This window comes from Pyrgilauda ruficollis, unplaced genomic scaffold, assembly GCF_017590135.1.
Source record: "Pyrgilauda ruficollis isolate IOZ18807 unplaced genomic scaffold, ASM1759013v1 scaffold3, whole genome shotgun sequence".
NCBI lineage: Eukaryota > Metazoa > Chordata > Aves > Passeriformes > Passeridae > Pyrgilauda > Pyrgilauda ruficollis.
Window position 1 is genome coordinate 6,905,468 of NW_024524377.1, and position 26,489 is coordinate 6,931,956.

The window sequence follows — 26,489 nt, forward strand, 5'->3', positions numbered from 1 at the left end:
CAGGACCAGCAAGGAAAAAGGGGAAAAAACCCAGAAATACACCCAGAAACACTGGCCAAGTTCAGCACAATCCTGGCACATTGGGTCTCTCTGAGTAGAAGAGAAATTAAGGCAACTTGCAAGCCCAAGTCTCTCATCAGAAACATGGATCCCAAGGGAATCTTTTGAACAACCAATAAAGCCAGTCAAGGTCTGGGAGCTGGGGAGGCCTTATCTGCCTACTGAAACGGCTGCAGAATAAATGGAGCTGCAGGACTCAAACTGTCCAGCAAACAGGTGGCCTGGATAGGACTAGCCACAGATTTGAGAAGAGGAAAACAGGTATAATATTGGCTTTCATTCTTCTCTGTGACATAAAGGTGGAAAAGCAGAGGGTGTTTCAGTGAAAAGTATGCTAATTTACAAAAAAGGAAGTGCAATCTAAAAAAAGGAGAAGCAGATTTCAGCATTTCCAGAGGGTTGGTCATTACCCACAGAACTGATCACACTGCCCTGGCAGCAGCCTTGCCCCATACAAGAAAACGGGAACAGGGAGAGACCCACGCAGTGCAAAGACCTGAGAGAGCAAAGAGAAATCTGTAAGATGAATTGCAATGACCAAGGCAAACAAGGCAATGACTATGGATTCTGTAAGTAAATTTAAAGGCAAAATTTGTCCTTTACATAATGTGGGAGAGCAGCTAATAAGATATAGCAGGTGCAGAAGTGTTCGATGATTTCTGTCCTTCACTCTCCACAAAAAGCTGATCATGGCATATAAATTATCACCATGATAGGCATGAGGAGGCAGGGGCCACTACAGGCAAGAAGGGGCTAAGGAGTAATCTCATTCTACCAGATGCATTTAGTCACAGATGGCCTTTGCAGAGGGGTGATGAAGTACAGCTATCCCAATGATCCTCCTTCTCCTAACGACATCAATAGGTTTTCACACCTCTCCAGTATTGTCCAATACCCAGGGAACTCACAGCATCTCCAAGTTTGCAGTTTGAGCATCCCAAGCCTCTGGAGCTCTTATCCAGCGTGCAGCCACTGGGAGTCACCAACAGGAACTTTTCCCAGCAATCCTAAATCTTTGCTGAAGCCTCCCCATATCTGCAGGTTTCTGTATCTCCCACCCCATGAATGTGAGAGGTGGCAAGTGCCCTTGCAAGCTGGGCCAGCACCGGCTGGCATCTGAGCCCGTTTGCAGGCAGCACAGGGACTGGAGAGGGGCGACATCTGCATAGCAGTGAGAATGGGCTGAGATAGTTAAAATCAGAGCCTGCCCAGGAGAGAGGCCAAAAATGGGGCTTGTTTCATCCCAGGAAGACATATCCTGGGATGTTGGGAAGGCATATCCATGGCAATTGGCAAAGATTAGGAAAACCCTCCTGACTGCAGGGTTGGTGAAGCACTTCAGGCTGGATTCAGTTGGGCTGCACATTCTCTGTCCGGGCTTCAAACACACTGCAACCGCCTCCCCAGGGCTGGGGCGGAAGAGACAACCCCTTCAGATCCCTTCCCTCCTCTCCTCTACTGAGTGAGCAAACCAAAGGTCCAGAGGGATTTGTTTTCAAGTTCCTGTGGGTTTTCCCCAGTGCTTTTTCCTGGAGACTCTCCCTCTGGTGCCAGCTCCCGGCAGCTTTGGGAGCGCGCCGTCCCGGTCCATCGGAGCGGGGCCGTGCGGCACTGTCGGGCTGTTGGCAGCAGGACAACACTTTGGGTGAAGAACCATTATCTGCTCCACGCCTCCCGGCACAGCTTTCCACAACGAGTGCGCGGCTCCTGATAGCAGGGGCAGAGGCGCAACAAGCCGCACCCGCCCATTAAAATGAGACACCGGCTGGCTCTGAAATTAGTTTATAAATAGAGCATTCAGGTCTCCTTTAGACTCCCGTGTGTAATGGACACCGCGGCCCGGCCCCGGCAGCGATGCCCTCCCGCCCGCGTGTGTTTAACCCGGGCACAGCAGTGACGCCCGCGCAGCCCTGCGGGGACGGGGCTGGGGGTCCCTCACCCTGAGCGGGCGGTGCCGGGCTGGGCGCTGAGCCGGGCTGTGCCGAGCCGGGCTGTGCCGAGCCGAGCGGAGCCGAGCGGTGCCCGCGGCCCGGCGGGCACATGGGCAGGAGGGCGGAGCCCGCGGCCTGACATCACGGCACGGCTCGGCTCCGCGCTGCCGGACGGCGCCGCTCGCCCTCCCGCCGCCGCGCAGAGGTGAGCAGCGCGGGGGGACGGGCACGGCGGGGCTCGGGCACCGCCAGCACGGCGAGCAGCCGCCAACGGGGCTCGAACTGCCCGCGCCGGGCGTGCAGGGCGGGGGAGGCTCGGCTCGGCTCGGCTCGGCGCTGCCGGGGCTGCCCTGCCCGGCGGGAACGTCCCGGGTCAGCGGGGCTCCCCCGCCGCCGAACGCTGCTGCCGGGCCCCCGTTCCGCCGGGCCGGGATCCCCGCGGCGGGGCTGGGAGCGCGGCTGCTCCCTGCCCGCGGCCCGCTCCGCCCTGGGCTCGGGCAGGGGTCCCAGGGCGCTTTGGGACGCCTCGGTGCGAGGGTTGGTGTTGGGCTGGGGCCGCGTCCCGGGCGGAGATTTCTGCGGGGGCCGGCGCGTCTCGGTCCGGGCGGTCAGTGGCAGAGCTCGGGGGGATGCCGGTCCGCCGGGCTGCGTGCGGTGCGGGCTGCCCGCGGGAAGCGCTTCCCTTCCCTGGCTGCTGGACACATCCGTGCGGCTGAGGGAAACTCCCTGTCTCTGGCACCAACCGGACACAAAGCCCCCGGAACGGGTCGGGCTCCCGGTTCTGAATGAGCGCAGTGGGATGGATGATGAATGAGCAGATGGATGGATGGATGGATGGATGGATGGATGGATGGATGGATGGATGGATGGATGGATGTGCTCTGTGCTCCTCAGGGAGCAGCACTTGGCACTTAGGTTTCACTTTTCATTCTCAGCTCACTAAATGCTTTGAGGAGATGAGTGGCTCTTTGCAGCCACGGAGGAATCAGCACCGAGATATAAAAAAACTTGGGGAAAATCTTGGCCAGGGCCCAGGATCCCTCAGAGGCGAGCAGTGAGCAGCTGTGGGGTTTCTGAACCGCTCTAGGGACTTGTAAAAGCTGCAAAGGTTGGATGCTTTTTGAGGGGGACTTCAGCATTTGATCCATGTAAGGGTAAAGAGGGATGAAAGCTGTGAAGGAACTGTAGAGGTGACTGTAGGAACATCCCACAGGTGATGGAAGCTGGGGTGGACTGTCCCTGTTCTGTGGCCCTGTCCAGGGTGTGACATCTGCCCATGACAGATGGAGCTTGGGGGAGTGTTTGTGTTCATAATGCCTGAGCTGGGCAGAGGGGTATAGAGAACCCCAGATCATTCCAATCAGAGTAGTCTAAATAAAACTAACACATAGAGAATTGCCTGCTGTGGCAAGAAACCAAAACTGAGAGACAGCAGGAGAGGAAGGCTGTCGCCTACAGCATCAATACTCCTGTGGGCTGAGGAGATGCAGGACTAATAAGATTTAAATACTGCATCAAGCTTTCGTTTTCCTCTAAGACCACATTTGCTGTGAAACAAATGTACAGTAATATAAGATGTCGCAGTCACTGCACATATTTGATTTCCTCTGTGATTGTAAAGGAGAAAATGTTGATGACTCAACAAGTCTGTGTTTAACAAAACCACATCAAATCCCAAAACATGCTATTTGACAGCATAATAATTTTTTGTTGTTTATTTTGCTTTTTATTTTTGTTTTGGGGTTGTTTTGCTTTTTATTGTTAAGAACTATGCTTTGACTATGGCCTTGTAACATCACGCCCGTAAATAGAAGCAGGTTTAGATTCAAGGGAAACACATTTTTTCCGATGATGGAAGAAGTAGGCCAGCCATGCCAGCTCTCTTGAGAGGTGGGAAAGGCAGTGGCAGCTGTGATAAGAAGTGTCACACACCAGGAATTAAAACACACCAATTTGTTATCTATAAGTTTACCATCACTGATTAGAGTTAGCTTTTTGTCAATATGATAATGGAAGAAAATGCTATTTTCAAATTTGAATTTACTGCTTCTTCATAGGTTTTCCTATAGTGGATTTTCCTACAGTGGATTAAACAGCTTCCCATCTTCATCTAAATTTAAGTGAACTGTCACTTAACTGAAAGTAAAAAGCTTCTGATAGTAATCAGTGACGTGGGAGCTTCCAACACATTTCCAAAGGCCTTTACATACTCTGGGGCCTAAACATTTCGGTAATTTTCCTGGTGTTTAAGGTATGGAGGATGAAGTTCCACCATTTTTCCAGGTTCTCAGATTTTCATTGAGTCTCTCTAAAGTCTTGGTTGTGGCAACATGTGCATTTCCTTTAGTATGAATACACCACTGTAGTCTTTGGAAAAAAATGTCCTAAGAGCTCCCCACAGGATGTAGGCTTCAAGAATCAGGGTCTGTCCATAACATGCCCACCAGTGAAGGAGCCTGATCATGTGCAAGCACTAATAGCTCATAGAGCTACACAGTGGTTTGGGTTGGAAGGGACCTTAAAGATCATCTCGTTCCACCGTGGTCAGGGTCGCCTTCCACTAGACCACATTGCTCTAAACTTGATCCAGTCTGATCCTGAGCACTTCCAGGGATGGATCATCCACAGCTTCTCTGGACAATCTGTGCCAGTGCCTCACCACTCATAGTGAATAATTTCTTCCTTATATCTGATATAAACCTGCCCTCCATCACTGTAAGGACGTTCCCCATTGTCCTACTGCTACAGCCCTTGTAAAAAGTCCTCTCCAGCTCTCTTCAGGTACTGGAAGTTGCTCTGAGGTCTTCCTGGTGTCTTCTCTTCTCCAGGCTGAACAACCCAAACTCTCTCAGCCTGTCTTAATAGGAGAGGGGCTCCAGCTTTCTGAGCATCTCTGTGACCCTTCTTTGGACTCACTCCAGCAGGTCCACATCCTTGTGTTTGGGTTAGATACAGGACAGAACCTGTGCCAGTGCAGCTTGGCACAGTGCTGAAATATGTGATGTTTGTACTTGTCCAGCACACATGGGTCTCACTGAGGATTGGGATCCTGGGGGGAGGCACGTTGTTCACACTGCATGTATTTGTGGTCTCTCTGGGCTCACCTGCAAGACCACTGCCAGTGCAGGGGAAAGGTGAAGCAAGCTCGATCTGCTGTGCAGGGTGCTGGACTGAAGGCAGTGTGAGAGGAAGGGGAAGGCAGGGCAGTGGGTTGACTTCCAGCAAAGAGCATCCCTCTCCCACCCATCTGTGTCTCCAAAGATAACTACCTGGTCAGCCAAGGCTGATTGCCCCTCTCCCAGGAGCTTCCCAGGAGCTGTTGGGAAAATCAGAAGAGGCAGTACATGGCGCTACATGGGTTGCCTTTCCTGTTTTCACCACTGTGCTTGTTCAGGGCTGGCTCAGAGCTACCTCTGTACTGTGTGTCATGTCTGTGCTCCGTGGAAGGGGAAAAACAGATCAGCAGGAGATGGATTGGCCCTCTGCCACAGGCTGTGTCTTCCTTCCACCCCACGCTGCCTCCCAGGCATCTTCTCCCCGTGTGTTCCTGTGCATCTTCTGAGTGACTGGGTGAAGCAAATTCAGAAAGGCAAGAGAGTGCTGATCTTGGAGACCCTTCTGACAGGCACTGCAGCACGGAAATAGCCAATACAAATATTTCTGTGCATGCTCAGCACAATTCCTCCATGCCTTTCCTGGAAAGAAACAAAGAGATTTTAAAGAGAGAGCTGGAGCCTGCCAGCTCCCTGTGGTGACTGCTGAAGTCAGGGCCTGCCTGACGTCGGTAGGTCCGGAGAAGGGTGGAAGCCCCAGCTCATTTTAGGCAGGAACACCTCCACCCATCGTGTCTGTCTGCAGGGAATTACTAGATCTACCTGAGAAGCTTCCACCTTTGGGTTGCTTTCTTGCTCTTCCTGCACTTGGGGAGGGGAAGGCTCAGAAATGGGTGAGTCACTGAGTTGTTAACTTGTTAAGAGCAAGAGAATGAAGACCCCGAAAGAAAGCAAGAGAAGCCATACAAGACTTAAGTACAGCATCTGAAGTTGTTATAAACCACCCTTTTATATCACTTAAGAACTGTGAGATGCTAAGCCGAGAAAATAACCTTCTCATTCAGAGTCACATCAGCCAGATAAGCTCCTGTGTGCTGTGTCAGCATCGGCACTGCTCTAGCAAACTCTGTCTTGCTTCAGGTCTGTGCCTTCCACGGTCTTACAGTGACACCTCAGGATTTCCCAGACGTTCAGATTCCCATTTCAGGATGTTTTATTACAGGGTAGTTCTTTCTCAGACTTGTCATTACTCTGGCAACACAGTGGGCACAGGCAGCAAGATGTTTTTGCAGAAGAGCAGAGGAAGTTGTTCAGACAAGGACTTTGCTGCAGAGAAGTGGCGCTGCAAATGGAGACAAATTTGGGGGAGAAAAGTGTGAAGATATCTATGATAGAACCTGTTGGTAACTGCTTTAAAATACATTGTTTTGATGAAAACAGGCCAAAGGTTTGTTTTCCAGTTGTTTATCATAGATAGGTGGTTTTCCTGCTCAGCATTAAAATGAGGGTTTATTATTGCACAGAGAAACTGTCCCTGCAAAGTGATCACAAGCTGGTGTAGTTCTACAGGAGAACCGTAGCCAAAATGTCTGAGCTTGTATGAGAAAAAGAGATTATTTTGTCCCTGTGGGAAATTCTGGTAGCCCTTTCTCCTCTACTTTCCCCTGTTCTGAAAGCTATTTTTGAATTTTGGTCCTGGTGAAGAACATCTTGTGGTTAGGGACATGGACATGCCTTGGGCTTCACTGCTGGCTTCCAAAAACAACATTCTCAGTATTTTTCAGTGTATAAACCAGAGGCTGTATGGAGTTGGGAGGGTCAGTGCCTGTCAGCCCGTGTTTTCATTAGTGTGTGATGGACTAGGGAGGCAGATACCGAATTTGTAGGTGACACTGAGCTAGGGGGGACTGGAAACATTTTAGAGAAGAGACTAAGAATTTAAGATCGTGACAAGCTGGGGAGCTGGTCTAAAAAAAAAACAGGGCACATGTTCTGTCCTGTGTGGTAGGACTGACTGACCGCCTGGACACCAGGTGAGTGACCAGCCAGCCACTGGTCACAGGAGCCAGAGGACAGGGACACTGTGCCCCATGAGTTAACAGGGGCACACAGTTGTGCAAAAGCAAACAGTCTTCTGGGATGGATAAAGAGAAGTGGTGCACTGGGGAAGCAGCGTCTCTGCTCCAGGTGGTGCCTTTTAGGGGCTCAGTTGGAAAATGCAGTCCTGGGCATCCTCCAAGAAAAATGAGAGCAAGGAACAGAGGCTGAGTTTTTGGACATTCAGTAAATAACAGCTCTGATGAAAGAGTTGGGTTTCACTTGTGCAGGAAAAACCGAAGGGAGATATGAAACCTGTTCTCCAAATACAGAACGTGTATGTGTGCAGAGGAGAAGGCAAATCATTTGCCATGTCCTTTTGGGGTAAAAGAGGAAGGGATAAGGTTAACTGGATTGAGAGATAACGAGGAGAGAAAGCAGGGCTCAGCAGGAGCTTCTGGAAGTGGTTTTAGCAGATAAATACCTGATAATGAGGTAATCAGATAAAGAGCTGCCCTGGGGCCGGAGGAGGGATGAGGACCTGTGAATGCAAAGTGCATCAGGGTGGAGAACAATTGCAAGGGGACATGTGGCAACTCCTGGAGCTACATAGCAGGGGTCACAGCAGTCCTGGAGCCCACAGCAGGCCCGGGGTCACGGTAGGTCTGGGGTCATAACAGGTCTGGGCCCACAGCAGTAATGGAGCCCACAGCAGTAATGGAGCCCACAGCGGGCCTGGGGTCACAGCAGTAGTGGAGCCCACAGCAGTAATGGAGCCCACAGCAGTAATGGAGCCCACAGCAGGCCTGGGGTCACAGCAGTCCCTGAAGCCCACAGCAGGCCTGGGGTCACAGCAGGTCTGGGGTCACAGCAGTCCCTGGAGCCCACAGCAGTAATGGAGCCCACAGCAGTACTGGAGCCCACAGCAGGCCTGGGGTCACAGCAGTCCCTGGAGTCCTCAGCAGGCCTGTCCCGTGTCCCCACAGTGCCATGCTCGGCACACAGTGATGCCAGCTTGGGGCAGCACCAGCTCCCTGCCGCAGGTCCCTGTCCCACCTCCCCACCCAGCAGCAGGGCATGGGGAGCACAGCCCCCCGATGATCCCTGTCTCGTGTGCCCGTGGGCTGAAGGACAGCAGCAGGGACAGCCCAGCTCCCAGCATTTCCTCATTGTCATGTCCTGGCTGGCAGCCCAGCTGGGTTTGCAATATGGCTTTTCTGGAAGGGCGATTTACATCTTTTGCCAGTTCCTGGTTTGCACCATTCGGGATATAACTCTGCTTCGGAAGGAGAAAGAAGAAAAGGGGCAAGCAAAAAGGCAGCAGGCTTGGTTTCCCTGACTTTCTCTTGAGGGCAGAGCTATGGAAGTCATTTCCAGTCAGCCTGGGCAGGACTGCAAGCTCTCCAGAAATGTGCGCCAGAGCTGAGATTAAAGCAGCTTTGGATAAGCTCTTTTATTACTTAAATCTGTTCCAGTTCCAACAGGTTCAGGTTCATGGCACTTGCTGTGCTTCTGGGAGGGATGCTGTGTGTGGGGGAAAGAGACTTAAACATTTGATTTTCCCTGGAAATAAAATGGTGGTAGCAAAAAAAAAAAAAAAAAAAAAAAAAAAAAAAAAAAAAAAAGAGTATTTCTGCTCAGAGCAAGACCTGAGTGGAACGCTTCAGGTGCTGAATGCTCCTCTCCAGCTGGGGTTTTTGGAGGGTTAACACAGCAAGAGATGCTCTGCAAACAGAGGCTGCAGGGCTTTGGCTTCATGGTTCAAAGGTCTCTCCATGCAGACTGGAAGTCCCCTGGGGGCAGAGATCACCCCTTCCCTGGAGTGTGTGTTTGTGGGACCGAGCTGGTGCCAGCCATGGCTGGCAGGGCCCAGAGGGACCTTCCCAGTGCAGAAATCGTGGCACTCCTCTGCAGTGACCTGGCCAAAGGCTCTGCTGCATGGTTTGATTCCTCATGAGCCTGCTGGTCTTTCAGCCCATGTGCTCGTTAAGGAATGTGTGTAATAATCATGTGCTTTATCTCGAGTGGCACCCAAGCAGGAGCTGAAGCACAGAGCAGGCTCTTTGATGACCCGAACGGGATGAATCCACAGCTTATGGAGACTCAGTTGTGGTCAGTCTAAACAAACACTGACGTTGGGGGAAGACATAAAAGCAGTTGTTTTAGCCAAGGTGGTGCAGACTGAGTATGTGAGGCTGAGCTCAAAGATGGGTTTCTGTGCAGACAGGAACCTGTTTGGTTTCACTGGACAGAATATTTGTTGGAGCTCTGTATGAGATTGCTGCCATATTCTTCAGCACATTTTGATATGTTTAAAACACTGCCTTTTTATTAGAGTTATGGTAAAACTAACTTGTCTTTTATCTGATAAATCTGAATACCAGGGCATTGAAATTAATCTTGATTTTTTTTTGTCCAGAGGTGAAGCAAAGCCTTGCTACCACAGGTCTATCCTTCTTCAGCGTGTACAACTCAAACACCTCTGGAGTGCAAATTACAGGAACCAGCTAGGCTATCCTCCTGCACCAGAGGATGTGAAAGGGGCCCCAAAAGAAGGTCTCATTGTTAAAGTCGTGGTGAAAGATATCTGGGTCATCCCAGACAAACTTGCTGGAGTCCCATCACTGTTAGTATCTCCTTTCCCCGCGTCTGTTGAAAGAGGATAACAAGCATGCCTCTTCCCCAGTAGCTGTGGGGGATGATCTGCTCAGCAGATTGACTCTGCTGTGAGCCCAGGGACACCTGAGTGGGCTCCTGCAGCCCAGCTCCATCCAGAACGGCTGTCCTGCTGCAAAACCTGAGTGAGGCTTCTCAGTGTGGGCAGAGGCAGAAAAACCTTGTTTGCCTGGCACTGAGCCTAAGCTAACAGCCTCTGACAAGCCTCAGGTGCAAAATATGTAGAACTATCCCTGTCTTTCTTCTGTGAGGAGAACCCCTCCCTCCCTCTGCCTGGGCAACAGAGATTTGACTGCTTCATTTCATGCAGCTGCTGTCTGTCTGATCCCACTCCTTGGGGCAGAAGTTGCCTTCTGGACAGTTTTTGTAGTGCCCAGCAGAGGGGAGCTCCCCATCTTGCTCACTGCCCATCGCTGCCATTGCCCTGCAATTAACAGCAGTAGTGGCAGTGCAATCATTGAAGTGCACATGGGAACAAGTGTGCTACAGGTGGATACAGCAGCGATGTAAGAGTGTCATTAGCAGCTGAGCTGGAGGGCAGCTGTACATTGCATTCAGTATTGTAGTTAGGGAACTGCTGCCCAGTTAGAACTGGAGCTTGTTTATTCCCATTGGGCTGTGCTTTAAATCATCTTGTAGCTTCCTTGGTAAGAAACTGATCTCCTTGAATTGCATGTGCTATAACTCAGCAGGGATGCAGTTTGCTTGGCATGGAAGATCAATAAATGGGGTTTCTCTAAGTCTGAAGATGCTGAAGATGTCTAAACACCATGATAGTCACTCGTGACCTCCTTTGCAGCATCCTGGCCAAGGTGCTTTGCACCCACTCTGGATGGGTTGGCCTTGCTGTGGTGAATTAGCTTTGGGAGGGAGTTTCAAGCAGGTGACATGTCCATAGATGCAGAAAAAGCAGCGTGGACATGGGGTGGTGGCAGGAGGAGGGGGTCTGCGTGCTCCCCAGAGATACAGAAGTGAAGGAAAGCTGTTGCCTAATCAGACAGTCCATTGCCAGGCATCTGTTAGGCAGAGACCACAGTGTTTGTCTCGGTGAAATGTGTTTATGGTGAAAGAGGGCTGTTCCCCTCCTTTCTCAGGAGGATTTCAGTGCATGGCAATGACAGCAATGCAGCCCACAGGCAGCAGCCAGTGCCAGGGAAATCCCACCCTGGGCTGGCAGCAGGGATGAGTCCTGCTCCAAAGCCCCACTAGTCAGAGCATGACTGAAATAATCACACCAAAACTCACAGAAAAGATTCTGAGTCTTCTTACTTTGTAACTATCCTGCTGACTTCAAAGGCTGTTTAATTCTGTCATCCCTTTTAATCAAAATAACTGGAGACAGCAAAGATGTTTATCTCCAAACATTGCCGGCATCTCTCTACATGTTCAGTGGCAGCTGCAGGACAGAGGAAACACACTACAAGAAAAATTGCTTGCAGCAACATTTACATCCCAGTGGGACCACAGAGAGAACTTTTGAGGTGCCATAAATTGATTATGAAACGAGTCTTTGGGTAACAATCACTTTGTCACCCTGAATGCTGATTTCTCCCCCCGTGGCTGAGAGACAGAGATGTGTTTCTTTATTTTGGGGTAATATTTTGTGTGCACAGGTGGTGGAAAAGGGGAGGGGGGTATGGGAGAGCAGGCTAATTATTCTGAACAATAGCTTTGGCCCTAGAACAAATAGTTCTGGACATGAGTACATTTAGGTGAAGCAAGGTTTCTAAAAAGTAAAACAGTGAGTGTGTGATAAAACTTCTGATAAGAAGGGACCAGGGGAAAAAAGCCCCAGCATCTCTGCAGACAGAGATCTGAAAGTCATCCCTCTCACTTTTTGCACTTCTTTGGCACTTGTTTGCCCTGCTAGCACTTCTTCCATGAGCACAAGTTTTGGTCTCTGGGATAAGGTGGTGCTTGGTGAGAGACAAGGAGAGCAGACAGACCTCTGCCATAGAAACAGTGTTGTCACTGATACCATGATGGGTTTGTACCCAGGACAGTAAATTATAGTTTCAAAGTCCATCTGCTGAAGGCATTTTGCAGGTTTTCAGTGAGGAGCAGGATTGAGATCCTGGCTGCTGTGTGAGAGATCTCCTCCAGTAACTGGAGGCTGTGCTTGATGTTTGTCTGCCAGGGACCACCAAGTTGGTGTTTTCATAGTAATGTGACCCTTTGATAATTTTTCTGAGTGGTTTTAACAAATTTACAGCTCTTTAAAGTGTATATATGGTATGGGGAGTTTATGCCCACAGGCAACTCTTGCCATGTCTCTCTAGTGTCTGTAGTGAATTTTGGTGCTCAGGCACTTCAAATAGGGAGATCCTTTTGCAGATTCTTCACAAGAAAGATTGACTGTTCTAAATTATTTTGAGTAGATATTAGGAAGAAATTCTTTAGTATAAGGGTGGTGAGGCATGGGAGCAGGTTGCAGAGAGATCCTGTGCCCATCTCTGGAGGTGTTCAACCTGGTGGACCAGGTTGGATGGGGCTTTGAGCAGCCTGGTCTAGTAGAAGGTGTCCCTGCCCGTGGCAAGGGGTTGGAAGTAGATGATCTTTAAGTCCCTTCCAACCTGAACCATTCTGTGATTCTGTGATCACTACACACAAGTTCCATCTTGTCAATATTCACTCCCTTTCCCAGATGACTTATGAGCATGTTGAACAGCATAAATCCTCAGGGAAATCCTTTGGCAACCTATTCCCATTATGAAAATAATTTATTTCTTCTCATCCTTTGTTTCCCATTGGTAACTATTCATGCAGAAGTGCTCTTCCCCTTTGCACCACTGCTGTGCCAATCCCAGAAGAGCCTTGGGTGAAGGACATTTCCAAAAGCCTATGAAAAACAAACCCGTGCCAGGGACTAGGTCACCCCATCCAAATGGTCACCTTCACTTTGAAAGAACTTGACGAGATACAAGGCAAGACTGCACTCCCCCAAAACCAGTTTTCTCCATCCCCAGTATATCACAAGTCTGTTAATTACAGTCTTTAATATAATCTTTAGCAGTGTGCCAATACAAAAGCCAGATGTCCTGGTGTGGAAGTTCCATGGGCTGCCTTCTGAGCCCTCTTAAAATGTCACCCTCAGGAATTTGTCCATTCCTTTAGGGTAAATTTGCTGTTCCTTAAGTTGGGAGGCACATTTGAGCCACTGACACAGCCCATGAGCAGTCAGGCAGTTCCCTGCCCAAGCTTCTTCTGACCTCCAGGTTCAGCTGCTGTGCTGCCTGTGAATTCATTGATCTGCTTAAAAACTCTCCATGCCCTCAATATCGAATCTGTTACAGGGCAAAATTCATTAACGTTTGTAAAGCTCATCAAGATCTTTCATGAGCAAATCCCATCATGTTTTAATATATTTTTGAAATGTCACCGGTAAGTTCTCATTACTCATTAAAGAGCTGAAGCAAACAGTTCTTGCCAGACTCAAATATTGGGACAGGCAAGGGCTGAAACTCTCTTCATTTACCACTTTTAGGACACTTTCATTTCAATTTGACTTTCTGCCTTGATTCTGCTCCGCAAATCAGAAACACCCCTCCAGCTTTTCCAGATGTAGTCTCAGGGATCTTCATGGACCCCTTCTTTAGGAGATGTCTGGTAGCTCCATGGGAATCTCAGAGCTTCTGGTCCTGATTGCTGCTAGTGTTAGGCTGGCTTTGTAGTGTGAGATACCTGAAACAGGGATCTCATTGAGCCAGGTCTCATAAGCTCTTAGAGATCTATTTCATGCCCATGGTAGCTCAGCTACCTTAGAAGGCATAAAATCAGCAGGATGGCTTCTATGGTAGTGTTGGAAGCAAAAAAGTTTTAATAAGAGGCAAAATAACAAAACTCTTTACAGAAAAAAACCGAGCCAGGTGCAAAAGGTCCTGGTAAAACACCTCACAAAAGCAATTAGTTTCTTTTTTCTCTTCTTTTTCTAGTAAATTGCTCAAGCAGGACTTTTTGGCTCCTGTCCTATTAGCTATCCTTAAGTTTGAAGTCCCCCAAGTCCTATGAGATGTCTTTTCACCTAATTGAGGAGAGAAACTTCTGGGCTCTTTTCCTTTTTGAGGAGACAAAGGATAGTTTTGTCACTTGGTCAACAAGGAGCACATTCCTATAGATGCCAGCATGAAGGGCACCAGCAGGTGTTGGAGCACACTACCCTAGGAAACCTCCATAAAAGCCTTCACCTTCCAACCCAGCATGGTGTTTTGTGCCCCTCCAGTGGTGCCTGTACATTACTGCACATTTCCTGCTGGGTTTGGCAAACAGGTCCTGGGCCACTGGGACCAAAACCATGTGTCCGCATGGCCTAAGTGACATTTTTCCCCATGACTCCAGATATGGTCTGGATCTCTGCGAGACCTCCACCGTGAATTTGCATTTCTCCTTGTTTTTCCTGCCAGGATGTCCAGAGGAGACATGGCCAAACCTCTGCTGGGCCATGGGGGCACGGAGGGTGAGTGCAGCCCCCCGCCGCCAGCCGGCCGCACCGTGGGGGTGCTGGGCAGCGGGGACTTCGCGCGCTCCCTGGCCGTGCGCCTGGTGTGCTCCGGCTTCAGGGTGGTGGTCGGCAGCCGCAACCCCAAGCGCAAAGCCAACCTCTTCCCCGCTGCAGCAGAGGTCACCTTCCAGGCCGAGGCCGTGAAGAAGGCGGATGTCATCTTTGTGGCGATTTTCAGGGAGCATTACTCCACCCTCTGTGACCTGGCTGACGTGCTGGTGGGCAAGATCCTGGTGGACGTCAGCAACAACACGGAGATCAACCATCACAAGGAATCCAATGCAGAGTATTTGGCCTCCCTGTTCCCAGCCTGCACCGTGGTAAAGGCGTTTAATGTGGTTTCTGCGTGGACGCTGCAGTCGGGTGCCAGGGATGGAAATAAGCAGGTATTGTTTTCTTCCAGCAAGGGCTGAATCCCAGCTGTTTCAGCAGCCGAGGTCTGGCAGCATCAGGAAATGGCCTTAGGCTCCAGGAGAAGGAGTCCTGAGTGCTGGCTGTGGCATCCAGAGACCACCCCTTAGCTTCTGCATTTCTTTGTCCCGAAATTAAGTACCTTCACTCAGCTCACACTTTGTAGTTTTTGGAGCATCTGCGTACGTGAAAAGTATTATTCAGTTGTCTGTTTATCTAAACAGAGCCAGTGAAACAAACTGGCAGTACATTCATGAAAGGAAATCTGTCCAGGAGAGAGGTCTTTGGCAGCCATGGTAAATCCCTGTCAAAAAGCCTGCCAGGAATTGTGATGCTCAGTGGAATAACATAGGCTCCCTGTGATACAGAATCCCTCTGGATGCACTCGATCTCAACAGCCTGATTTCTTTGCCCTATGTGTGTATTTTTGTTTGTTGCAGGTTCTGATCTGCTCAAATAACCAAGAAGCCAAGCGCACCATAGCAGAAATTGCTCAAGTCATGGGATTCACCCCTGTGGACATGGGCTGCATGTCATCAGCCTGTGAGATCGAGAACATTCCCCTGCGCCTCTTGCCTGCCTGGAAAATCCCCATCTTTTTGGCTCTGGGGCTTTTTCTTTGCTTCTTCACCTACAACCTGATCCGGCAGGTCATCCACCCTTACATCAGGGAGCAGAAGAACAAGCTGTACAAGATCCCCATCGAGGTGGTCAACACCACGCTGCCGTGCGTGTCCTACGTCATGCTGTCTCTGGTCTACCTGCCCGGGGTGCTGGCAGCCTGCTCCCAGCTCTACTATGGCACCAAGTACAGGCGTTTCCCAGACTGGCTGGACCAGTGGCTGCAGCACCGAAAGCAGATTGGTCTCCTCAGCTTCTTCTGTGCAGCCCTGCACGCCGTGTACAGCCTGTGCCTGCCCATGCGCCGCTCCCACCGCTACCTGTTAATCGAGACGGCCGTCAAGCAGGTAACGGGGTGCTCCTCAGGTCAGCTCCTGCAGCACTCTGCTGAACTCAAGCACATCTTGGGTGGTGGGCCTAATGTCTTGGTTTTTTCATTCATTTTCCAAAGCAGGTGTGGGACAGTGGGAAAAAACTCTCTAGGAACACTTCCCCCACAGGTCAGCCGTGTGGCACAGGCTGAGCACCCACCTGTCTGTGCTGAGGAGCTGCCATCTCCCTGGATACACAGCTCCCTCTGCACTGACACCCAGGGCTAGGATCAACCCTCCCGTGCCACTGCTCCCCAGAAATACTGGCAAGCCTTTGAAACCAGCCTTGCCTGGCACTGGTGTGTCTGACACTAGGTCAGAGGCAGGAAAGATGCTAGGCGAGGGGAAATGCAATGGTAAGAGGAGTAGAGTTCCCTTCAGCTCCCAAAATCTTGGGAGATCCCTGTTTGTTCACACTGATGTTCATAATTGTGCCTGCTGGGGTAACTAAGTCATAACCCAGAGAGGGCTGTGTGTCCTCATCACTGTGTGCCTGCAGGAGTTTTAACAAAATGGTGGTGAAGAAGCAGTTACATAAGAACAAGGGTATGGAAAAGGACTTTATTGCTTCATGGACACTCTCAGCAGTGTTTATCCAGTGTGAGATTGCTGCCTTCAAGCAGTTCAGCCAGCTCTGTGGTACCATGGGAGGATGGGATTTGCTCTTTGCTGCCCCTGGCTTCTCACTGCTCCTCACTGCTCCCTCCTGGGATGGCACAGGCTTTGTGCAGCTGAGGGGAGAATGTGATCAAGGAGTTACCCCACAACCCTTCTGCTTTCTGTGCTGGGTTATTTGGTCAAGTGATTCCAAATATTTGTCCCAAAAAGGAGGGATGGGACTGTGGGAGCAGAGGGAAGCAGGATGGCTGGTTTGGCTGGGTGTTTGATGGATGCTCTGAACAGGCACTGTTCAGAGCATCCATCAAACACCCACCATTCCCAGACTCTCAGCTCCAGCCTTGAGCAGGTTCTTCTCAAGTGCCACAGTTGCACATTAATCTCAGGCAAGCATCCTGTGTTCATTTCCCCTCTACCTCCTGTTTTCTAGCAACATCTTTGTTTAGTAAATTAAAGCCATTTAATGGGCTAAAGAGGACAGTTCTAAATGTTCCTCTTTGCCATGCAGTATAAAACCCATCTTCCCTTCCATTAGCATGAACAATTTCCCCCCTAAATGCACTTAAAACAAAGGTTATTAGGAGACTACTGCATATTCAAGCATCTGTATTTGTTTTCATGGCTTGAAACTGAGTTCTCATTGTAATTATCTTTCCAAATGTGACTTTGGGGCTTGCTGCTGTGGTTACAGGCATGGGATCTGAGAGCAGTTCTTCCCAGCAGGCTTCAAATCAGGTCTGGCTTTGGCCAAATGGCTTAGGCATAAGAGAGCATTTCCACATCTCCCAAACAGGCAAACAGTGCTGGAGGTGTGAATAAGACCCAGTGCCCATCCAGGAAACCTGCTTCCAAAACCAAAACAGATAAAACTCAGTTCCTCTGTCCCTAAGTGCTCCATTTTAACAAACCTTCATTGTCATGCCAGGCTATGGAGAAGAAGATGACAGTCTGGGTAGAGGAGGAAGTCTGGAGGATGGAGATTTATATCTCTGTTGGAATAATTGCCCTGGGCTTGCTGTCGTTACTTGCCATCACTTCACTTCCATCCATCGCAAACTCTCTCAACTGGAGGGAATTCAGTTTCATTCAGGTAAAGTTGATATTTGCTGATGCCAGAGAGTGATTCTGCAGAATCAGAGTCAGGCCCTTGCACAGACAGGGCAGGGCTTGACCAGCTTTCCCAGCACATCCTGCTGTGGCAGGGCAGCTGTGCATTGGTGTCAGCAGCAAAACCTCCCCGTGCACCCCAGAGCCACAGACCCCTCGTCCAGGAGGTCTCGGAGGCAGAGAGGGGCAGAGTGGTGTGTCCTGGGGCTGTGCTGCTCTCACACAGGGCTTGTCCTGTCTCAGGTAGGTGCTTTTCTCTGGAGAAGAGAAAATACAAGGGAAAATACAGCACCAGGCTGTGGAGGGCAGGCTGGGAACTCGCTGTGGACACAGCTGGCGACAGGACACATATCTGCCCTTGCTGTTCAGGGAGAGTGAGCTGCTGAAAAGGAGAGAGCCTGGGAGGACAGTGCAGGGGAAAGATAGGTTTGGCAGAGCTTGCATGCACCCAAGTGTTCAATAGACAAGTTGAAAAAGGCTTAGAGTGGTCTGTAACCTGCCAGAGCCCACACAGCACAGAGAACTGGGTATGATTTCAATGAAAAGGCCATACCTGATTCTAAAAAGTACAGAAAACTTTAGTTTTTCCCCAGTGGTTTAGGAGCCTTCCTCCCACTTGCAGTGATGGCCAAGCTCCCAAAGGCCAAATTCCCTTGGTGACCTGAGTCTACCCCCTGGGATTTTCACAGATACTGTGTTCAGTGGCTGCAGCTTTTTCAGGGATGCATTTGGAGCCAGGCTTAGGGCTCATTAACGGAGCTAGCAGAGAATGAACCTTTCAAGTATCCCCTGCGCATTAAAGCTGATTTTGAGGGCAGATTCCACTCACTGTGCCACAGTCATATCCTACAGCCCTAAAACTCCTTTTCACTTGTGCCTCCTACAGCAGGGCTGCTTAGCATGCACCAGGCTTTGTAACCCTGTGGCACCCAAGGTGTGTGAGCCCCCCCAGGACCCCGTTCCCCTGCAGCTCCCCTGTGGAGCCTCCCTTTGCACCACGCTGGCACACACCTAACCCTTCCAAAGAGGAGGGCAGGGCTCAGGGATGCAGAGGTGAATATCTATCATCCAGCCTCTGTTAAGCTCTGCAGAAGCTCTTCAGTGGTATATAAATAATTCAATATTCATTAGAACAGGAGTTTGAAGTCTGCTCCCCTGCTTCTCCCACGAGTGCCCCAATCACCAAATGAGCAATCCAGTTTGTCTTCTTTCTCCTCTTGCTGTGGGGTAGCCGGTAATTATTTACACTGAGTAGAAGAGCTGCACCAGGAGAGCTTGACCCCAAGAGATCATCCCTCGAGGAGAAGGGAGACTGGCTTTAAACCTCTGTTTCAGACTGGACAATGGGAGCATATTAATTCTCACCACCATGTCTCAGGGGAGGGCTGCAGCTGCTGGGACACCGGATAAATCAGTCCTATCACATCTCATACCAGGAATCCCAAAAGAAGGGAAGTATCTCCTTGCAGCCTGGAAGGAGGCTTTGAAACCCCCTGCATTTCCCTTTGGCTCCCCAGGCAGCCTGGCAGCTGTCCTGGAGGGTGCTGGTGTTGTGTCATGTAACACAAACATCGTCGTGGCAGGTCGTGCGTGTAACGCAACTGTCCCATCTGCCCTTTGGGACCTCTTCCCGAGCCTTTCCAAGGGTATGTCAGCACTGGGACCAGACAAATTCGTGATTCTTGGTTCCAAAATAGCTCTTGGCTGCCCCACATGGGAACTGGCTGGCTTAGTTCATGGAAAGATACTCACACCTATTTCTGTCTGCATGGAATAAAGCGTGACAGTGTGACACGAGCTCCCAGCTGATCACAGGCAGGAGAGGCACGGCTGGTATTGTGTCTCTTTGTGGAAATACCATGTAAAAAGAGCAGGATACAGATCTCCTAGCATGTTAGCTTCCATATTACTTTTTTTTGTAAATGAGGGATCTTTTAAATTATTTACTTCGCAATAAGTCGGTGGTGCCTTTCTTGAGGAAATTAAAAGAGCAGCTACAGCTACTGCTTCCAGGCTCCAGAGGTTGCATTCACATAGCTCAGAATAAATCTCCCTGAATTAATGCACAGTGGCACAGTGTAAATACAAAGGGTGAAGCATGAGGCTGCTTTCTCAAATATTTGGGATTTCTAGCACTTCTGCAGCATAAAAGAGGTGAAATGCAGAGTGCAGGCACCCCAGCCTTCCAGAAAATGCAGCAGTTTGTTCCCATCTCAGTTGAACTGGCTGGTGTTTGAGAGATGCTGTACCAAAAGCCACATGTGAGACAAATTCAGGAGTCACTTTAGTCCCCTTACCCAGAGCTTCCCAAGTCTGACATTTTCCAACAGCCAGTGTGTGCACCTGTATTAGTGCCATATACTGACACAGTATTAAAATACACATCTGTTGCCTGACAGGTCGAAAATCCCGTTTGTATTGTTGCCAAAGTTATAGGAAGAAAGGTTAATTTTCACAGTAGCTCCTGCACTCAATTTTCAATTAAATATGGTTAAATTGGATACACAGTTCCCCTGTGTGTCCAGTTTTAACAGAAAATGTACAGGATCGAAACACTGGCTAACAGGAATAATTTGTATGTAATTCAACTTATAGGAGACGTTTTTAATGTTCCCCAGTGATTTACAAATCAACTTTAATTGCCTGAGAAGTAAAAATGTGTATGATTGCCTTTACCTTCCTATCCTGAGAAGCCCTCCTGGAATTTGAAGGTTGAATTGACCTGGTTTCTTTCATAGTTCATGTAGCATGAGATGTAAAGAACCTGGAATCAGACCTTTTCTAACCCTCCTGTCGAGGCAGGGCAAGGGGCCAGAGCTGCTTCCATTGAGTTAATAATTTCATAGTACTGGTGGCTGCACAAGTCAGAAACTTATCTGGGTCAGGAAGGGGCTCTTTGCTTTCAGTGCTGCCCAAGCATTTCTAAATGAGCCACAGGTGACTGGATCACCTTTGCTGATGTGTTACAGGGAGCCTGCAGGCACCAAGGAAATGGGGGAGGTAGAAGAGTTAATGCAGAATAGAAAATACATGCAAAACCTATATCAGGAAGATACTGTCTTCGTACAGCATCTTTCAGAGGGCTTTAACACCCTACAGGGCTGCTGGCCCCACACTCCTCATGTTGTGATGTGACAGTACAAAAAAAAAGCCTCAGCCATTGTTTAAAACAAAACTCAGAAAGATTTCATAGCCAGGAACTGCACAGAGAGGATCAATGAGAGCATAAGAGTGATATCAGGGCTGAGCACTCCTGCAAATCGCCCCCCTGGGTTGCTCAGCAGCCTCTGCATTGTGCTGCACTGAGCGTACATTGAGCTGTAAATACTGAGCCGAGCTGCAATCAGCAAAACGTGGGTTCTGTGCACTTACAGACCTGCTGTATTCAGCTGTCTGGTGGGTGCAGCCATGGCTCCTTCAGCCATCATCAGCACTGGGACCCCTCTGCTCCCCCGGTCAGCTCCTCGTTTGTGCTCCAAGAGGAGCTGCCAGCCCTGGCTCCAGCCACCAGCAGCTTAGCCATGTGTTTGTTGCCAATTAACCTTTTTGTGTCATCCCCACCATCCACACACAAAGGTGGGTCAGTCACAGAGTGCCGGTGATGGTTTGTCACCTTTTGTCCTCTTAATTTCTCTCCTGCTCTCCCCCAGTACCAGCAGTTGTTGAAAGAGAAACTGTAGAGGCACAAGGTAATTATCCCCAGCTCTGACATCTCTGCCATGCACACAGCCCTGCTTGGCTGACTGAATGCACCCCCTGCCCAGGGCAGAAAGCATCTGCTCTTGGGTTCGCTCTGTCCCCTTTTCCCTGCCCTGCTTTGCAGATGAGTCCTAATCTGGTACTTCAAACCTTTTGTCACCCTGGGGGGTTTTTGCCTGTTGGAGATAATCTTAACCTATAAATGATGGATGATCTGTGGGTCAGCTCCTGCTGTTAGGTTCAGCTGTGACCATGGCATATTTCAGCAAACTCCTCCTTAATTTTCCAAATGCAGCTAGTCTTGAGCCTGTTGGGTTTGCTGCTTGTTACCACTTTGGTTTAGGACATGGACAGAGTTTCTGGTAAGAAGGACATGAAAGAAAGGATAAGTGTGGGCTTGCACACAGGACTAAGGTTCAGTTCCCAGCTCTGTTCCTGGCATGACCTTGAGTAATGCTCAGCTGTAACACAGAGAAGAGTTCTGCCCTGCCTTGGCAGGACTCAGTGACACCCACATGACTGCCTGATAGATACTGTAAAAGTGAAGTTCCTAGATCTGGTAGCAGATTTATAGCTCTCCTTCCCTCCCTTGCCCAGTCCCCTCAACTGCTAAAAGATTAGCTCTGAAGTTTAGAGGAGTCTTGGTCTGTTTTTTTTGGTAATAACGTGGTTTATTTTTAAAAGTTGTCTGGGTTTTTTAATTGTTTCTCAGCAATCAGAAATAGAGGGAGAATCTATGAATTGAGTAGTTCTTTGGATGAAACTGTTTTTGCAAAAGACAATGAGTCCTTCCTCCCATCTTGCCCTGGTTCCTTATTTCCCTGCCATGGCCTCTTTCCTGGACATATCTTCAGGAAGATGGTGTTTCTTGCTGATCTCTGCACCAAGACAGATATTTTGGCTTTGAAAGGCTTTCTCCCCTAAGTTAGGTACATAAGCAGCAAAATTTTCCTTGTGTAGGCATCTTGAAATTTGGTTGTTATGTCAGGCTTAGACCAAGCATTCAAAGTAGGGCAGCAGAGCAAGATGCTCCACCTGCACTTTTCTGTGAAAATACAGCAGCAAAGGCCTGCACAGAGGAAAACACAGGGAGTGCCCAGTGCTGCTGAGTGCCAGCAGCAGTGGGAGCTGGCAGGCTCAGGAACCACCACCTCTGATGCTGGCAGGAAGCCCTCAGTGAGGGAAAGAGTTAAAAACCTATATTCGAGAGCAGCCCTCAGAGGGAGCTGGAAATACTCAGGAGGAGATGTTGTCTCTGGGTGCTTGGGAGCATGATCTCAGCTGAAAAGGGGAGAAGTTCTTGTCTGTAGAACAGGGGCCGCATTCTTGCTGCCTCCCTGAGTGGATAAAGGGCTCTTCACAGCCTTTGAACCAACAGAGGTCCCTAAGACAGAGGAGGAAACCCTTGGGGGCTGGTGCTCACCTCAGAACACCAGTCACCTGAAGATGTCTTTGCTCTCTGTGGAGCTGTGGCTTCACCCACTTGCAGCAGTGCCAGCTGTGGTCCAGAGCCACATGACTGATGCTTCATCCTGCTGGTCAGAAGCCCCAGCCAGCCAGGGACTGGCAGAGCAGAGCTGGCAGAGCAGAGTTGGCAGCTGCAGCTCGGGAGGAGCCCTTGGGAGCTGCCCGTGCCCACCTGCCCAGCAGGGGCTGGGGGCTTCTGCTTCACTGGATGCAGGAGCCCTCCTCTCTGCTGAGCTGGCAGCACCTTCTGGGAAATTCCTGCTGAGCTTCTAATGTCACACTTAACCTCTGATGAGACAAAGAAAAGCACAGTCTGGCACACTCCCCAGGAAAGGTTTCCAGCCATGTTTTATTGTGTCCAGGAAACTCAGGAATACCCATTGCTTCCTCTGTGTCATGTACACTTAGAAAATCATGTCAAAAATACAGGAAGACAGCCAGGCACAAGGTGCTCTGCTAACTGATGTGTATTTTTTTCCTTGTAGTCCTCCCTTGGATTTCTTGCCCTGGTGATCAGCACTCTGCACACGCTCACGTACGGCTGGTCGAGGGCCTTCGATGAGAACCAGTACAAATTCTACCTGCCCCCAACCTACACCCTCACACTGCTCGTGCCATGCACTGTGATCATAGCCAAAGTCATCTTCAGTTTGCCCTGCATCCAGCACAGACTTCTGAGAATCAGGAGGGGCTGGGAGAAGGGCAGATACGTCAAATTTGTTCTGCCCAGTGCAACGGGGGAATTCTCAAGTGGGGAGACCTCCAGTAATGTCTAACAGCCCCAGCTTTGAGGATTTTGAAGCACTATCAACATTTCTATAAAGGTGTTTCTTTTTCTTAAATATATGTATGTTTTGGTATAATGGTATTGTTGATAAAATAATAAAATTTGGTGACTTTAGAAAATGGATGACCATCAAACTAGGTTAGACAGTAGCAGTTAAATTGTATTGCTGATTTGCTAGGACAGTTATTGCCTTAAAAGTGACTATGAGAGCCAAGCTAGCAGCACTAATACACATGGAAACTGATGGACTCTGTTAGTCAGATCAGTCACTTGAGGTGCTGGCTGGCAGCTCCCCAAACCAGTACTTCTCAGTTGCTTTCCTAGCTGCTCTCATAAATGTAAATGCCTTTATTTTTTAATACGAGGTTGCACAGATTTTCTGGGGTTTATGACAGCAAAGATACCCTGCCTCTTGAGTGTATGGATCAAGCAAGGCAGTGAGGTTTAGAAAGATCAATTGCCTCTGGTTTTGTTCTCCTCAATGAACTCTGTGGACAAGTCAGTACAGCTATATTCGTTACTGTGACAGCAGGTTTTACTAAAATCATCAAATCTGACAGCAAGCCCACTATCCCTGTTCTCTCAAATACAGACAGCACTTCTGGTCCTGGAAGCAGTGCCTGATGCATGTTTATAAGCTGAGGAAATAAAGCACCTTTTCCAGGAGTATAAAAGCATTTGAGAGGGAGACACCCCCAATACCAGATGTCTGCACTGCTGGCTCTGAGATGACAGCTACTACTGCATGTTCTCTGTTACACTGAGCCAAAGTTTCAAGCAGTATTTGATTGAAATAGAGCGAGGATAATTACTGGAAAGGCCTGCTGCTTCACAAAATTACACGGAGAAAACCAAGGCCTTCCAGCTGGCCTTACATCAAATAATAGGGTGAAGCTTTTAGAAATGGCTGTCACCTGAACATTCCCATTTAAGCAAACAAAACAGCAGCTCTAAACCCACTGGTTTCACTAGCAATAATAAGTTCTTTGAACAGTCCTGCAAAGGGATCAAGTCTTGACCACAATCTGAAAACATGTTGTACATTTTGGGCACATAAATTCATTGCCTTACACCTTAAAAAGTCCCTTGCTAGATCACAAAGCAGGTATGAAATGCTCTTCTGACTTCACACCCACTGTGGACAAGGCACAGGGCAAATATTTCTGTCCTGATTTCATGTTTCACCTGTTGCTTTCTATGAAGTTCTTACTCTTTATCAGAATAATTCTTTATGTTTTGGACATCCAGATCACCAAACAGTGAATGGACAGCCATTCACGGAAGCTCATGTAAAAGCAAGCAATCGGGATGACACAAGAAGACTACCTCAGTAAGGTCAGGTACATTGACATGCCTGGAATAGCCTCATTTTCCTACAGTTAAGGAAAACACAGTGTTCAGTATTGCTTTGAGAAACACCAAATGAGGTGCAGCCTGTGGGACAAGGGAGTACTTGTGTACCAGACCAGTTAATGTAAAGGAGAGGTGGAATTATCAGCTTTGGGGCACGTAAAGTCTTCTACAAGCCAACATTGCTCCCATAACCTGGAAGAGTTCTACACAGACAAAGACTCGTAAGAATTCCCTGTTTAGTCTCCAGTAACTACAGTGAGTAGTATTCTCCAAATATTGCTCATGTGGCCAGTGATGACATTGACTGTTAGTTCTTGCCTAACACTTACAGTAAAGTCTCCAAATGCTGCTTCTTCAGGGGAAAGCCTAGATTTCATAATAAGGTGATTTTTTGTTGTTGTTGTTTTCATGGGGTTTGAACAACATGGTGAAAGTACCTTTCTTTACCACTGTCCCCCTCAGCAAGCTGAGTTTGTTAGGTTTCCCCTCCACCTCCAGAACTTAGCCCAGATTGGCACCTGACCAAATCACTCTCCAAGCAGACTGATGACCCGACACTATTTATTTCTGGTTAGGTGATAGGTTAAGTTTCCACATGGATTTGAGACCATTTCACCTGAATATAATTCCACCCACTCCAGTTTAATTCATCCTTGAGGGACGACTGGATTCAGCAAGCCTGGTTTTTAAGTCATATTTTCCAATTCATCACCAGTCAAAGACAACACAAAAGCACCAGTTTACACACTTTATGGTGTATTTCAATGCCTTTTTTTCCCATCTAAGTTTCATTTCACATCTTTAGGTCAGGCAAGACTACTGTCTGGTGGCCAAAAAAGATTAGGAGGCAGAGAAAGAGCATTACACAGGCTTTGTCTTCAACGGGAAAAGAATGGTTTATTCTGAGTCACTGCAAGGTTAAAGACTCACCTTTCTGCCCAGCAGAAGGTTTGCACCCTGGCTTTGTTTACAGGACTTCATGCCTACAAACCCTTTCCCATGGCAAAGGGACAGTTCCCATGAGCAGAGGGGCAGTCAGTGAGTCAGCATGGTGCTTTTCAGATGGACACAAGCCCAAAGGGACAGACAAGCCAGCTCAAAATCCCCACAGCTACTGCAGCTCTACAGCATCTAAAGAAAAAAGCTGGTCATTTGTCTCCAGGTAATGCCTGTGCCAACAGACTGGCCAGCCAGCCACCATCCCTTTTGAAAACCAAAACCAATCCTTATAAATGCAGAACAGCATTTCACATGATGCCCTCTGTATGCATCTGGTCCTGAAAACATGGGACACAACTGTGTGAGTCATTTATTTGATTCTGGAATGCTGCAAATGAAAGTAAGGAATTTTTCAGTTATCTTTTCCCTAAGCAGTTTTGATATGCATGGGACATTCAGTGAGATTGGCTTAAAATTTACCATTTAACTGGTTTTGTACTTGAAGTTTTTCTCTCTGTATATGTGTACACACACACACACATAAATATATGTATCTTATTGCAGAATATATAGCTTGAATGTAAAAATCTTTGTATTTTTATTTCCTGTACTGCCTACTATGTGCCTCTGGGATATGTAAGAACCAAACGAAAAGCTGTAAGAGTAAGGCCAGTTTTAATCTCTGGCCTCTGTAGTTATATAAAGATATTCTGAACAGATCTACATAATTATATCAGAGCTCGTGTGAGTCTTTTTTCCTGCCTCCCCCCAAACAAAACCATTACTTTAATGGCAGTAGTAGAGTAGTGTGATTATCTAGAATTTGACCACGAAGAAATAAAACCCACTACAGCCAGCAGC

The 26,489-nt window shown here is 48.7% G+C and overlaps 1 protein-coding gene across 2 annotated transcripts; it reads left to right on the plus strand.

Annotated features, from left to right (window-relative positions):
- The first annotated feature begins 1,878 nt into the window (after positions 1-1,878).
- On the plus strand, positions 1,879-26,351 carry STEAP3 (STEAP3 metalloreductase). Of its 2 annotated transcripts, XM_041473171.1 has the most exons (6): positions 1,879-2,196; positions 14,158-14,210; positions 14,373-14,641; positions 15,107-15,634; positions 17,202-17,366; positions 23,035-26,351. In XM_041473171.1, exons 2-6 carry the CDS (start codon positions 14,159-14,161, stop codon positions 23,323-23,325), a joined length of 1,305 nt encoding a protein of 434 aa, XP_041329105.1. In that variant the 5' UTR covers positions 1,879-2,196; position 14,158; the 3' UTR covers positions 23,326-26,351. The 2 variants fall into 2 exon arrangements, with proteins under 2 accessions (XP_041329105.1, XP_041329104.1); XM_041473170.1 differs by having other exon boundaries at positions 14,158-14,641.
- The last annotated feature ends 138 nt before the right edge of the window (positions 26,352-26,489 follow it).

Coding starts and splice junctions, on each gene's coding strand:
- STEAP3 (XM_041473170.1), top strand. CDS start 14,159: ATGTCCAGAGGAGACATGGCCAAACCTCTGCTGGGCCATGGGGGCACG. Junction 15,635..17,201: donor TCGAGACGGCCGTCAAGCAG/GTAACGGGGTGC, acceptor TTGTCATGCCAG/GCTATGGAGAAGAAGATGAC. Junction 17,367..23,034: donor GGGAATTCAGTTTCATTCAG/GTAAAGTTGATA, acceptor TTTTCCTTGTAG/TCCTCCCTTGGATTTCTTGC.